Source organism: Typopeltis vanoorti, chromosome 19, assembly GCF_054136105.1.
Source record: "Typopeltis vanoorti isolate ZY-2024b chromosome 19, IOZ_Tvanoo_1.0, whole genome shotgun sequence".
In the NCBI taxonomy this organism is placed as follows: Eukaryota; Metazoa; Arthropoda; class Arachnida; order Uropygi; family Thelyphonidae; genus Typopeltis; species Typopeltis vanoorti.
The window spans coordinates 28284468-28299272 of record NC_143567.1 but is presented as its reverse complement, the minus strand read 5'-3'; the positions used below and the strand labels follow the sequence as shown (position 1 = coordinate 28299272).

The following is a 14805-nucleotide window of genomic DNA, read 5'->3' as shown; positions in this document are numbered from 1 at the left end:
AAGAGCTAATCTCAGGTGCTATGGTCACTTAAACAGAATGGGAGAGAAAAGATTAGCAAAACAAGTGTTCTCTGCTAGATTGGCAGGAAAAACAGCCTGAGGAAGACCAAGATATAGTAAAAAGTGCCTTAGAAGATAGAAATATAAGATCTGATAATGTTGGAGTCTTGACAGGTAACAGATTGATTTGGAGGAAGATTATAGATAGGAAGTTAGTAATGATGTAAGTTTTTCATGTAGTACTATCATATCCTGTACAACCTTTGAGGGTTCATATCAGGAATTTGATGATAATGATGAGGGAAAAGTGAGATCGTTCTTCAGAAAAAGAAGACAGAACAGTATTTTAGTAGAATGGAAAATCATTCTAGCTCCACTGGATGATAATGGCAAGGAGAATAAACTTTGGAGCAATGGTTATAGATCTTGAAGAGTGGAATGTCAAAAAGGATCATATTATAATCAGTAAAGCTGTGAACTGGATTTGTGGTCAGTGAAAAAAGATAATTAACAAAATTTGTCTAGGAGCTCATATATTTGCTTCTTATCAAGGAATCCAATTAAGGATTTCACTTTCTTAACAGCTATTTTGAACTATTATTCTCATCACAGATCAGGCAAAAGTCCTCTGAATATTATTATTATTATTATTATTTGACATCTTCAGCAAGTCCAAAGGCTCATCGAGGGAAGGCACCAGCTCTGCAACTCTGTCTCCACGCTCAATCCGCCAACTGACCGCAACTACACCTGTTGGTGTAGTTGCGGTCAGTTGGCGGTATCGACATTATCGGCGGGATTCGAACCTGCAGCATTTTGGCTGGGGAGCGGATACACTAACCACTCAATACACTGACCAAGTGGTTAGCGTATAGTAGTTAGGTCTCCAGTCTTTGATCAAATATTATCGAATCATCATCATATTCCTGACATGTATCTTTAGGAGTGTACAGGATATTATAACAGTACTACATGAAAAAAATTAGATCCTTACTAACTTCCTGTCAACAATTTTCTTCCAAATCACTCTGTTATCTGTCAAGAGACACTGCAATATTATCAAATCTTATATTTCTGTCTTCTAAGGCACTTTTTTACTGTATCAATCTCTGTAAGTGTTTTTCCTACCATCTCCTGGTGGAGAACACTTGTTTTGCTAATCTTTCCTCTCCCGTTCTGTTTAAATGGCCATACCAACAGATTAGCATTGCTAACACATTCCTAAATGCTAACAATATCAAGTTCTTAATAGCCTCATTTTTAATATGATACTTCTGCTGATTCCATCTGTTCATTCTCATACCTGTGGTCTCCAGTCTTTGATCAAGTGTTTTATTTCTAACTCAGCTCTCAAATTCATAAGTTAAAACTGGTTTGAACACTGTGTTGTATATAGCTAATTTAAAGTTTGAACTAACTTCTCTCATATCTCATATAAATTTATTCATTTGACTTCCTACTATACTGGCTTTGTTAATTCTGTTATCAAATTCCACATTTACTTCACTAAAAATTGGGCCAAGTACCTGAAATGTTTTATTTGTTCTATAGGTTTTCTATTCAGGAAGAAGTTGATGTTTTCAATGTTTCTGCCTATTTTTATTTTCTTTATATTGATGATTTTCATATAAATTTATTACAGAGGTAATTCAATTTAGATAGGGAATCCTGCAGACTTGTACTAAATTTATTTAGAACTATAACATCATTTGCATGAAGTAAAGAGCTGAGATTAACAATATTGATATCCCTAATTCTGTTATCAGGTTTCATCCTGATATCATCCTGATCATACATGATGGCTTTCCTCCATAATGCAATCCACATAGATGATGAATAAAAGTTTAGATAATGTGCACCCTTGACTCACACCTGATTTAGATCAAATCATCCTCCTGTACCTCCTTCAATTCTAACTACTGACTTACAATTCAAATATGGACTAAGTATTGTTTGACATAATGTCCCATTTACACCATATAACTAGTGCTTTGAACAGCATTTCTTTTGGCATCTCATACTCGAAAGTTAGACTTTTCATAGTAGAACTCTTGATCAGTGCAAAAATACTTAAGGCAGAAAAATAAAGGGCTTAAAATACATCATTTGGCACTGAAAATCATTAAAAAGAAGAATAATACAATCAACTCTCACTATAGTAAATTCACTCTCTATAACAAACTACTGAAAAGTGTCAGTTGGAGCCCAAAGTATGCATACTAAGCTAAGTGAAACTGATTGTAGCAAACTTCCACAATAACAAACCATTTCTTTATTCTCTACAAGCTTATGTGAATGATAGTTAACTGTAAATATTCATTATAGTTGTATAGCCAAGTAGCAAACTCTCGATGTTCATATTCTCTCAATCATTCAATTTTTTTTTTCAAAAGATACTACTTGGCTGCAAAACAATAATAGAAATTTATTATCTTTTAATAATTTTGAATGCCAACTGAGCTCCTTCTTCTATTGTCAATAAATAATATTTTAATATGGCTTACCTTTAACACAAGATGGCTTTTTAACTGGTTTAGTGTGGCCATGACCTAACTGTCCCCATTCATTGTTTCCAAATGTAAAAACACGACCACTTGCTAAAAAAAGACACTCATATAAGCAATTCTAATACTTTTACTTCTCCTACCTAGATTTTAGCATCAAAGTGGATTATAGCACAATTTTATTTTTGGTTATGTAAATAAAAGATCCAAAATCTCACTTCATAAATAACTTCTGAAATTACAAGCAAAGGTTTTAGTCTCTTCTTAAAATGAATGTTTCAAATCTAATGTTTGAACAGTTCCAAGTTATACTTTGGAATACAAATTTCAAAAAGATAACCAATTGGTTGTATTAGTACCAAAACAAGGCAACTAATGTCATTAAGTATACATATCTTATAATACTTTATAGGATGACATACATGACTTACATATTCCTCAAAAAGTCTGGCCATTAGAAAAAACTGAGATCATTTTCATACTCAGTTTCAAATACATACAAAATAATGTATTTTTAAGCTGAATTTGAATCTCATATTCCATTGTTATTACTAATGGAATATGTGATATGCTACAAAGTAGGTAATTTTATTTTTTCTACTAATGTGGTATTAGATGTAATATATTTTACAGTTGGATTTGCATGGAATTATGGCGAAAACAATGCCATGAGGCTAATGTTTTATATCTGTTAAGTGCAGGTATACTACAACTTCATCCTATATGTTTCCATGGGATGAAAAATACTGCCACCTCCATATGAGATCAGCTGTCTCATTATACTATATAGTTGCAAAATACATTGTTGTTCTTTAATTTCTAATCATTTTTGATTAGAAATTAAAGAACAAAAAAAAAATCTTACATTGAAATATTTTATTGTAACATTTTCAAACGTATCAAAGATATCTCAAGTACAACTAAAAAAGGAACATAATATACATACAAAATAACATACAATAAACAAAATTAACATAAAATAAAATAAAACAAAAATAATCAATAAATAACAAACAAAATATATATACAAATAACAGACAAACAAAAAATGCTGATCTTTCTTTTCTAGGCTGATGCTTTGTGAAAAGTAATTCTGCCTAATCACTCTTAAGAGCATATAATTTCCAATAATCACAACTTCAGTTTTATTATCAAAAAATTATGAACTATCTGATACAATTACCTTTCTACAGAATGGGGAACTGGATAATAAGACTGATTTGTGCCTATGGTCAATCAAGGAAAAGAAGGAGTAGCCATATTATTTAACACTAAATACAAGGCTAATCTTCTTGAATGGCAGGCAGTCTCAAGTAGAGTGATGTGGGCAAATATCAGAATGGGAAACTGGATAATGAGACTTATTTGTGCCTATGGTCCCACAGACAGTTCTACTAAGGTAGAAGTGGAAGAAATTTTTGAGGTCATAGAGAAAGTAACTGACGGGAAAATTTGGAGAAAAGAGCAAAGTTAATAATGATGGCAAATACCTATTGGATTTCTGCTCAGGACATGGACTGGTTATTACTAACACAATGTTCCAACATAAAAATGTGCACAAATTCACATGAAGAGAAGAGACAAGGAATAAGAAAAGGCTCATTGACTATGTTATTGTTGATAGTGATGTTTTCCCGCAGGACACCAGAGTGTACAGAGGATTTGAAATTGGAAGTGATCAATGTCTAGTCTTGGGCAGGATAAAATTGAATTTCATATTGAAAAGAAGAACATGTAAGAAAGTTTTAAAGTGAATAAAAGTTGAACGGCTCTCAGATGTGAACTGTAGACTAAAATACAGAAAGATTATTGAAAAGAAAATGAAAGAGTTTGAGCACAGGAACCAAACCTTGGAGATTCAGTGGCAAGCCCTGAAGAAAACATTGATTGATTCAGCCAGAGAGGCATGTGGTGAGGTTGTCTGCAAGGATAGAAAAATCAGAACTGCATTGTGGACACAGGAAGTTAAAGAGACAGTGAAGGAAAAGAAGAAAGCATATCAAAAGTTCCTGTCAATTAAGTCAGGCTTGTGCTCCTAGAGAATACAGAGACAAATGTAAGAAAGCTAGACACTGTGTAAAACTAGCTAAACAAAAGTCGTGGGAAGACTTTGGTATGAACATAGAAAATAAATATCAAGAAGGCGGCAAGATAATCTGGAGGTTGTTGAAGAAGCTCAGAAATGGAGGAAAGAGATGATAAGGGTGACATGAAAACTGGGAAAAAAGATATCCTTGAAGTATGGGGTAATTACTTTGAAAAATTGCTAAATGAAACAAGCAGTGATAGCACAGTGGTAAAAAAACACTCAACAAGCATGCAGTCAGGAATACATATCCATACTTGAAATAGAAAAAGCCATCAGAGGCCTGAAATGTGGAAAGACAGCAGGAGTAGATGATATTCGACCAGAAATGCTCGAGTAGACCCTCCATAGCTCAATCAGTATAGATGAAGCCCTTTGGCAGGAAAGGCCTGGGTTCGATTCCGCAACATGAGAAACCTTTATCTGGTCTCTTAAAACTAAAGGTGAGTTAGCCAGCCTCATACAGAGGTAGGGGGTTTTTTCACCCAGAAACATGGGTTTTTTTCGTTCCCCAGAACAGGCAAACCGGCCCCTTGAACACACACATGGATTACAGTCATGAATATATCCCAGCCATATGCCAGTCCAAAGCACAGATAAAAATATTGGGTTTGGGGAAAGCAATGGTGAACTACCCTTTAAAAATCTCACCAGGAACACCTCATGGGCAATGCCTACAAAGTCACCTATGATCGAAAATGACTGAAAGGGAAGATCAGATCAGAATGCTCAAGTACGGAAGTATAAAAGTTTTGTGGTGGCTGCACTGCATAGTTCAGAAAGCCTGGACAAAGGGGCGAATTCCAGATGATTTGAGTAGAGTTGTCATAGTACCCATATATAAAAAGGGAAATAAAACAATGTGAGAATTACAGAGGCATTTCCCCTAAGTGTTCCTTGTAAGATTTATGTAAGTATACTTGAGAAATGGTTGAGAAGGAATATGGAAAGGAAACTCGGTGAAAGCTGGATTCAAACCAAATAGAGGCTATCAGGTTCAGATTTTTACTTTACGACAAATAGTTGAGAAATCATGGAAATATAACAAAGATCTGTATTTAAGTTTTGTAGATCTGGAAAAGGCATATGACAAGGTGCCAAAAGAAAAGCTATTCAAAATGCTACTGTTGCATGGTGCATTATATCAAGCAATACTTAGTCTTTATTTGAGTTGTAAGTCAGCAGTTAGAATTGAAAGAAGTACAGGAAGATGGTTTAATGTTAAATCTGGTGTGAGACAAGGATGTACATTATCCCCCTCTGTTATTCATTATCTATATGGATCACATTATGAAGGAAAGTGGTATTAAACCTGATATCAAAATTGGAGATGTTAATCTCAGCTCTTTGCTTTATGCAGACGATGTTATACTTCTAAATAAATCCGCTATAAGTCTGCAAGATTCCCTGACTAAATTGAATAACTTGTAATAGATATATGAAGGTCAGCAATATCAAGACAAAGACAATGAAAATAGGCAGAAGCATTGAAAATATCAACTGCACTGTGAATGGAGAACCTATAGAACAAGTAACTTAGGCAACTACTTAGGCACGAATTTTAGTGAAGATGGTAAATTAAATGTGGAAACAGACAACAGAATCAACAAAGCTGGTATGGTAGGAAGTCAACTGAATAAATTTATATGGAATAAGAGAGAAATTAGTCAAAACACTAAATTAGCTATATACAAGACAGTGTTCAAACCAATTTTAACTCATGGATCTGAGAGTTGGGTCAGAAGTAAAACATTTGACGAAATACTAGAGACTGCAAATATGAGAGTCCTGAGAAATATTAGGGGCATGAACAGATGGCATCAATGCCAATATCATATTAAAAACGAGCATATTAGAAAGAACTTGACATTCTCAGCATCCAGGAATGTGTTAGAACAGCTAATCTCAGGCGGTACGGTCACTTGAACAGAATGGGAGAGGAAAGATTTTCTCTGCCAGGTTGGCAGGAAAAAGACTTAGAAAAAAAGTCTTTTTTTTTTCTAAGTCTGATAATGTTGGAGTCTTGACAGGTAACAGATTGATTTGGAGGAAGACTGTAGATAGGAAGTTAGTAATAATGAAAGTTTTTCATGTAGTACTATCATATCCTGTACAACCCTTGAGGGTTCATATCAGGAATTTGATGATAATGAGAGAAATACAGAGCAAGAAAGAATATGACAGTAAGTTAGGGATAACCAGAGCTCCCTATTTTAACTGGTCATATTTTAAGAGTTACCAGAATACTTGACCTGGTCTGCAATTCTAGAAGCATCTGGAATAAAGGTAAAGAGTGCTTAGCAATGGCAGATTTCAAAATGTCAAAATTTATTAGTCAAGTTTAGCTCACAGTGGAGGATACTGTTACAGGATATGACTACTTCAGTATATATTCAGTGATGATAGACAAGACAGGAAGCATGCGAGGGGAGGGAGATATTGCTAATGACTGCAGAAGAGTTAAATCTCCAATATTGGAAGTGGGCATGAGTAATATAGGCAATGGGTTTGAGGCTGTTTGGTGTGAGGGATTAATTGGGTAAAATACAGAACTTGATGCTGCTACAGACCAGGATGGGGAGGAGGTGGAGAGGATCCAGAGGCGAGTGACCAAGATGATAGCAGGTCTATGGAATGAACCTTATGAGAACAGGTTGAAGATTTGTGGGTTGCAGAAATTAATTGATAGGCGGAAAAGGGGAGACATGATTGAGACATTCAAATTGCTAACGGGTTTCTATAGGATTAATTCAGAGGATATTTTTGAGATCAGGACTGGTGGTGGTGGGAGAACTAGGGGACACCTATGGAAGCTGGGCAAGAGTGTGGTTAGCAAGGGTGTTAGAGCTGGGTTCTTTACTTTTAGAGTGGTAAATGAGTGGAATAAGCTGCCAGAGTCTGTTGTGGGTGCTATGACGGTGAGTGAGTTCAAGGCAAGGTATGATAGATACTGTGAGAATGTCGTATAGTTGTGTGGACATGGTGTTTAGGGGTCCCCCTCAATGAGTTTAAGGACTCCCTGGAGTTGCCTGTAATAATAATAATAATTATTATTATTATCAGCATATGCAGATAAATCTTATGGGTACAAGAAGGACTATCATTATGGATTTCAACTATGGAAATACAGACTGGAGGGAGAATTCATTCAAGATGATGTAAAGAGAATTTACAGAATTACTGAGGGATGAAGAAAACCTACCTTAAGCAGCAAATCATAGAAGGGACACCTAGTTCCATATCTGAATGTCAAAACTTTCTTACAAAGTTTAATGCCATTCATCGATATATACCATTTAATCTAGAAATTGAAAAAAACTAACACATTTTCTTGTTAAAAAACGTTTAATTTTCTTGACCAAAAAAGCTCTGGAAAAACTTTTATTGGGATTATATTGATCAAGTGTATATAATAAACAACTAAGTTATACCAACTAGCTTCACCAAGTCTGTTGGCATCTTCAGGGTACATAACTGATGTAAGGCACTAAAAAGTAAAAAACTGTTACAAACTAAAATCAACCGATTCCAATTATATTAAACAAAGAACAGAGTGCGTATCATACATTCATAGAGCGTGGATGATCTCCGTTGTTGTTATTTAGGAACGTTCTATAGTTGGCACTATAATTCAGTTCTGGCGAGTTGAAGGATCTGATAAGGGTCTTCAAGATCACGGGCAAGATTAGTCCTTGGTTCCTGTTAAGGTTTTGTGTACAGCAGGCAACTGTTGTGGCCTCTTTAAAAATTCAGGACCGGAAGTCCTCCTCCATGTAAGGAATTGTGCTTCTATCCTAAGCGCTCTGTTCTTTGTTTAATATAATTGGAATCGGTTGATTTTAGTTTGTAACAGTTTTTTACTTTTTAGTGCCTTACATCAGTTATGTACCCTGAAGATGCCAACAGACTTAGTTGGTGAAACTACTTGGTATAACTTAGTTGTTTATTATATACACTTGATCAATATAATCCCAATAAAAGTTTAACACATTTATTTCAAGATTGATCAAGTGTATGTAATAAATGTGTTAGACATAGAAAATGTGTTAAACAGAAAAAGTTTAACACATTTTCTTCCTAGAACTGCCAATTCTTCGACAGCCAGACAGGAGACTTCGGTTTTCTGTCTTTGAAAAGAAAATCCACCAGACTTTATATCTATACTCAGTCATGCCACTATCCTAGTCAAAAATAAAATATCATTAAACCTCTTATCCACTGAGCTCTACTGAGGTATTATTAGCACAAGAAATGCATTTTATTGAAACCACTTCTGATGTCTAAAATTCCCTATACCTGTGGTTTATCATATTTTGTTCAAAGGCAGACTGTGGCTGTTTGTTATTAAGAACGACTAGATTAAATTCCAAGAGCTAGAACAATCTGGACTTGTCAAAAATGCCATCCCTCCAAACATACAGTGATCAAAATTAAAGTATCCCTGTTTAAAACCTTGTGGAGCACCATCCAGTAATCTAAAATTGGGAAGGGCAACACATTGAACGGTACAGCCCGTGAATGTATAATTGAAGTGAATAAAAATGTGTACAGGAATACATTGTGTGCCATACAGAAGTGATACCTGAAGTGGAAAGGGAGTAGTAGTTCCAAAATTCAACACTAGGTGTGATGTAAATGCATGGAATCTGCATATCACACAACTCGGTAGATGCCAGGAGGGTTTAAAAAGATGGACATGGGATTTTTCCCTTCATTCTGGTTGTTAATACTGCCCACAGTGATGCCATTAACCTTGCCTCAACATGCTTTGCTTGTGAAGCAAAGCATATTGAGGCAAGGTTAATGAATTTCATAGTCTGAACAAATATCGATGAGGTCCACTATCTTCATGTGTACTCCACATTCATTAATAATTAGTTGTTTTGAAGAAACGGGATCACTGTCAGTTTGTAACTGGCAGAAGTTACAAACCAATCAGTTCACAACAAGTGAATGAAGTTGTTACTGTCATTGTAGGGCAGGCCATGAATAACAGTGTTGGTTCCTGCAGTGCACATGCTGTATCAAGACATGTTGATGTGCCTTACATAACTGTCTAGAAAATTCTAAGAAAGATTCTGCATTTCTACCCATTCAAGATAACCCTGACACAGGAGTTGCAGCTACAGGACTTTGAAAGTTGACTGACATTCGCATTGACATTCCTTGCTCAAGTGGAGTTTGACGCTGTGTGGCTGTGGATGATTTTGTGAGGAGATGAGGCTCACTTTCATCTAAACAGAGCTGTGAATATTTACAATCCCCAGGTATGGGCAACTGTGAGTATTCGCAATCCAATTCAAAACCCATGGATTCCAACAAATTCTTCTGCATTCACCCAAAGTTACTATCTGATGCAGGTTTGCTGCCTCATTTATCATTGGACCATTCTTTCTTGAGAACATTTACCAGTTGTCCTGTGACCTGCTTAGTTACTGCCGACAGGTATCATGATATGATAAACGATTTTGTTGTGCCACAGCTACAACAAAGCCTGTGGATGGATTCAGTCATTTTTGTGCAGGATGGGGCCCCTCCACACATCAGTCTAACTGTAAGAGATTCTTCAAGAATATTTCACAGAAGCCAGAGTGATTAACTGTGCGTTTCCCACTGCATGGCTGCCTGGTTCACCTGTCTGTCCCCCCCCCCCCGTGACTTCTGGCTCTGGGGATGTCTCAAAGACAGGATTGACTAAGATCATTCTAATAACTTGCCAGTACTGAAAGGCTGCATAATATAGCATGTGCACAGCATCAGCCTGACCAGCTGCATTCTGCCATTGAACACATTACTGCAAAAGATGCGGCAATTTGTGACAAACTGGGAAGGGCAACACATTGAATAGTATAGCTACAGCTCATGAATGCATAACTGAAGTAAATAAAAATGTGTCATTTATGCTTGCATTGCTTTTCTCCCTCTTTTCTTACACACACACACACTCAGAAAAATTACTACAGCTCCATTTGGTACATCGTGCAGTATCCCCTTAAGATATCGTTTCCACATTATGCCTGCAAAGTTTCACAGTATTTGATTACTGGGTGGCACTCCACAAGGCACAGGGATGCTTTAATTTTGATCACTCTGTAGAATTCTCTGCAAACAGACAAGTCATATATAAAAGCCATATTCTTCTGGAGCAATTATCTAAAGAATGCAGTTAAACCTTATTATATCATCCCGATCTGAATAGATCTGAGGGACTTAAGTTATTCCCCCCTTATGAGAAATTTTTCTTCTTCACACAGCTTGTCCTTGTTAATGTTTATTTTTAATATATAAAAAATGAAAGCCACCATAGCTCAGTCAGTATTAACAATGCCCTCTGGTTGGAAACGCCCGAGTTCAAATTCCATCTAGGATCGAAGAACTGTTGTCAGGACTTTTCATGTCAAGGCATGTTAGGTGGTCTTATACAACAGTGGCAGGGTTTTTCTCCTGGAAATTCAGTTTTTCATCCACAGACCAACTGGCTAGGAGAATACACAATTTACAAACATAGAGTTAGCTGCCCTGTCATAAGATATAATCGGATTTCTAAGAAACTAAATTACTTGTCCATAACAGGCTGCTGAGCATGCCATGAAAGGAAGATGGAATGGGATATAAAAAATGTTATTGCAACTTCAGAACAGTCCAACCATGCTACTCTCCTTTTTTTTTTTTTCCAGATGTGAGTGACAAGTTCTCATTGTTGATTTATGTTCGAATTCATACTGAAAATGCCTGTGATACCTGGAGATAAATCTTATGCAATGAAACTTCTAACGTAAGCCATTCTGCTATATTAATTTTCATTAAATGTCTACTTACAATTCATCAAAATATCTTATTGACATTTGCAATACAGTTCTATGGATTACAGCAAATATCGAGATGACAAGAAGAATGTTCATGGCAAGGAATGAACCTTCCCAAAAATGAACTTATTTTGCACTAATCTATCTTCACAACATCAAAACTTTATTTTGTAAATGTTAATGTCCACTGTTAAATTAAAATCTTCTTTGTTACCTATAATGCAATCTTTAGAACCTAATACAATGCAATGATATAATCGAAAGCAATCTAGTGTATACCATTTTCATGATTTAATGTTTATAGTTGTAAAAAAGAACTGCATAATCATTCAGAATTTGTACATTGTCCAACTTATTTGTGTAAAGGATTGATGGGTAGTAATATCTGAAATAAATAACACTGTTGCATAATGGGATTATTAAAAATCTCTAAAATGAAATATTATAAATTTAAGTTTTATGCTGTCACCCATAAAGGATTGTAAGCTTGCAATAGTACTCTAGGTAGGTTAAGGGCTGGATAATTTTAAAGACCAGCTCTTAGAGACCAAATATTACTTTTACTTTAGGCCTTCAAATATGTTGGTTGTAGTCTCATACACTGGTGATGAAATTCATCTACCACAAACATCCTTGCCCTAGGTTGAACTCTGGGTTCATTTCCAGCAGTGGAAAATGAACCTAGAGCCATGAAATGAGCAATAAAAGAATTTCGAAATAATAAAACACTTACCAGCAATAAAAGCTGTATGTTCATCGCCACATGCTACTTGTAATATTATATCATTAAGAATCCAAAATTTGCCTGGCAAGTTCTCTGAAAATCGGCTTTTTCCAAAAGTGAATGCAGCTCCTGAATCTGAAAAAAAAAAAGTGCAAAAGAAAAGCCATTACCATTCAGATTCTTAACTATTCATATATAATAAGTATGCAGCTTATGAGAAAAGAAAGAAAAAAAAAAGTAAGCCTGTATGAGTATATTTCTCCAGTATACTGAGTAAGCTAGGTGTCCAGAGCTGCAACAAGTGTGGCAGTCACTTCAAGATAATTTTACTGCCATCCACATGTAACCTGTGTCCTAGCACAGTATGACCCTTGATGACTTTACACCATAAAGAATAAATCAAAATCATCCACATTTATTTAATGATATGAAATTAAAAATTGCTTATCACTCCTGGTTATCATTCTGTTAACACATTTCACAGACTTTAATCCTAAATGGGAAAAGGCAAAAGTGGACTTCAGTAAGTTTGGAAGTCCTTTCAAGTTTCTACACTTAATGTTGAAGTTATTACTGCATCAGTTTTGAGACTACTAGAGTACAATTAACTACTCATCATTAGGTGATAAACCTTTTCACCCCTTGCATATGGGAAATTATGACTTCTGCATTATTTCAACCTTGGTATCGCTTCTGGATCTGACTCCCACTGTTGAGACCCCAATAAAGGTTGAAAGTAGTCTGGGTCATGGCCTCTTCCATACTACACAGCATTATACATGACAAAAATGGGATACTAAGGCAACTGATATGAAGTCATTAACCTCTATACACAAGTAGCCCAGTTGTGAAGATACTTCACACACAAACTTGCTTTGCTTAACACTTGGATGAAGGATGAGTACATAATTTCTTAGTATTTTTAATTTTTAATTTATACTCATCATTCTTTCTTTTTTTTTTTTTCCTTTTTTTTTTGTCCAGGGCTTAGGATTTTATTAATATACAATATGGACAATGATGCAATAAATAATTAAATTAATTTACTGTAGTATATGTATTGGATTTATTTACTTAAATGCATAAATTAATATATGATTTTATTAATATAATGATGACATTGTTCCACTGCATCCTTAAATTTGTTTATTGTGCATCTGTTTACAGATACACAAAGCTAAGGGAAAAAATAACGAAAAATGATAGTCACTTTAGAGCATATCTCTAAACTCTTTTTGCTTGTGTATCACCTCAGGGTAATTTTTTTATTTATGAAGTCTCATAACATGAAACTAATGCTTGCCTTACCAATGATACTAAGAGATTTTTATTTCTCTATTTGTGAGAGTGTATTATAGGAGCTTCATAAATGAAAAATAAATGAAGCATTTTATAGATGCATATCTGTTCTGTGTTGAAGAAAGATGTGCATACAAATAGTTTTAATCTTCCTTTAAAAAGTTACACTTAGTCATGAAACAAAAAATTAGCTTCTTGATATGCAGAGTCGAGGTCTCTATATTTCATGATATAAGAAATATATTTTAAACATAACCATCTCCACAACACTGAAACATTAATTTTTATAAAAATCATGAGTAGAAGGGGGTTGAATTCATACAGTGACAGCTCATGGAAAGAAAAAAATTTGGACACTACCATTTCTGACGAAGTGCGTTATAAAATCTGGAAGAGATTTATTGCTGGCTTCTTGAATAAACCAATAATAGACGCAAACTGCTTTTGATTTCTCAACAAGAAAAAATTCTAATTTGAATCAAATTTTGAAGAAAAAAAAAACATGAAGTGAATAAATGTTGTGTCTGTATATTAATTAACTTTTTTTTTTTTCAAAGGATTACTTATCAATTTTTTTTCGCATTACAATGCGGGTCATTTAAATACAGAAGTGCTAAGCCATTATATAGCCATGCTTTTTTTTCCCTAAATATATATAAACTGTTCGAATGATGTTTTCACATTGCAAATCAAAACATAACCACTTAATACCCATTACTATAAATTTCGCTAGCAACCATGTGCTTTTCATACCAACCAGGTATCTCCTCTTCATCATCGGCCGCCATGACTACATTCTCGGGCCCATCATTCAGCACGTCTGCTAAATTTGCTGATTTTTCGGTGCCTTTCTAACGTGGATTGTTGTAATCATAAATCAAATAATCTCATATTAGAATTAGAATACTCTCATCATTAATTTCAAGCTCTAAATGAAAGTGTACTGTGGGAATGGGTTTATTATATCATTATTATGAACAGAAAAAAAATTTCAATTCAAAAGTGCCATTCATAATCACCAAAGCCAAGGCTTTGAATTTAAACGGAAACAAGAATTCCAGAGCATACATGAAATTTGTTTGGTGAGTAACAAAAAAAAAAAAAAGTGTCGTATTAAATTATAAAATTAGAAGCTCCCCAAAATCTTAAAACTAAAGAAATAAATCCTCTAACCCCATTACCCCCAAAAGGAGCAGCATTGCACCTTTAGCGCTAACTAATTTTTTGAAAACTAGAGGCAGTCGATCTCAACTTTTACACCACCACTCAGAGTGAATTACAGGAAATCAATGAATCAAGGATTTCATGGAGTAGATTACTGCCAACATTTCGTGGTCCTAAACCATAAAGTATATATATTATGCCTGAAACACAGTTCTACGGCAT

General features: G+C 34.9%; 1 protein-coding gene across 1 annotated transcript in view; it reads right to left on the bottom strand.

The window, feature by feature from the left end:
- The window catches only part of LOC150095945 (X-linked retinitis pigmentosa GTPase regulator-like), a 166165-nt gene extending 151872 nt beyond the window's left edge, over positions 1–14293 (bottom strand). Inside the window, exons 1-3 of the mRNA XM_090409247.1 lie at positions 14177–14293; positions 12130–12255; positions 2505–2597 (exon numbers count right to left, since the gene is read on the bottom strand). Of these exons, the coding sequence (XP_090265373.1) occupies positions 2505–2597; positions 12130–12255; positions 14177–14207 (250 nt within the window). The 5' untranslated portion in view covers positions 14208–14293. The remainder of the gene's footprint in view (positions 1–2504; positions 2598–12129; positions 12256–14176) is intronic.
- Between the last annotated feature and the right edge of the window lie 512 nt (positions 14294–14805).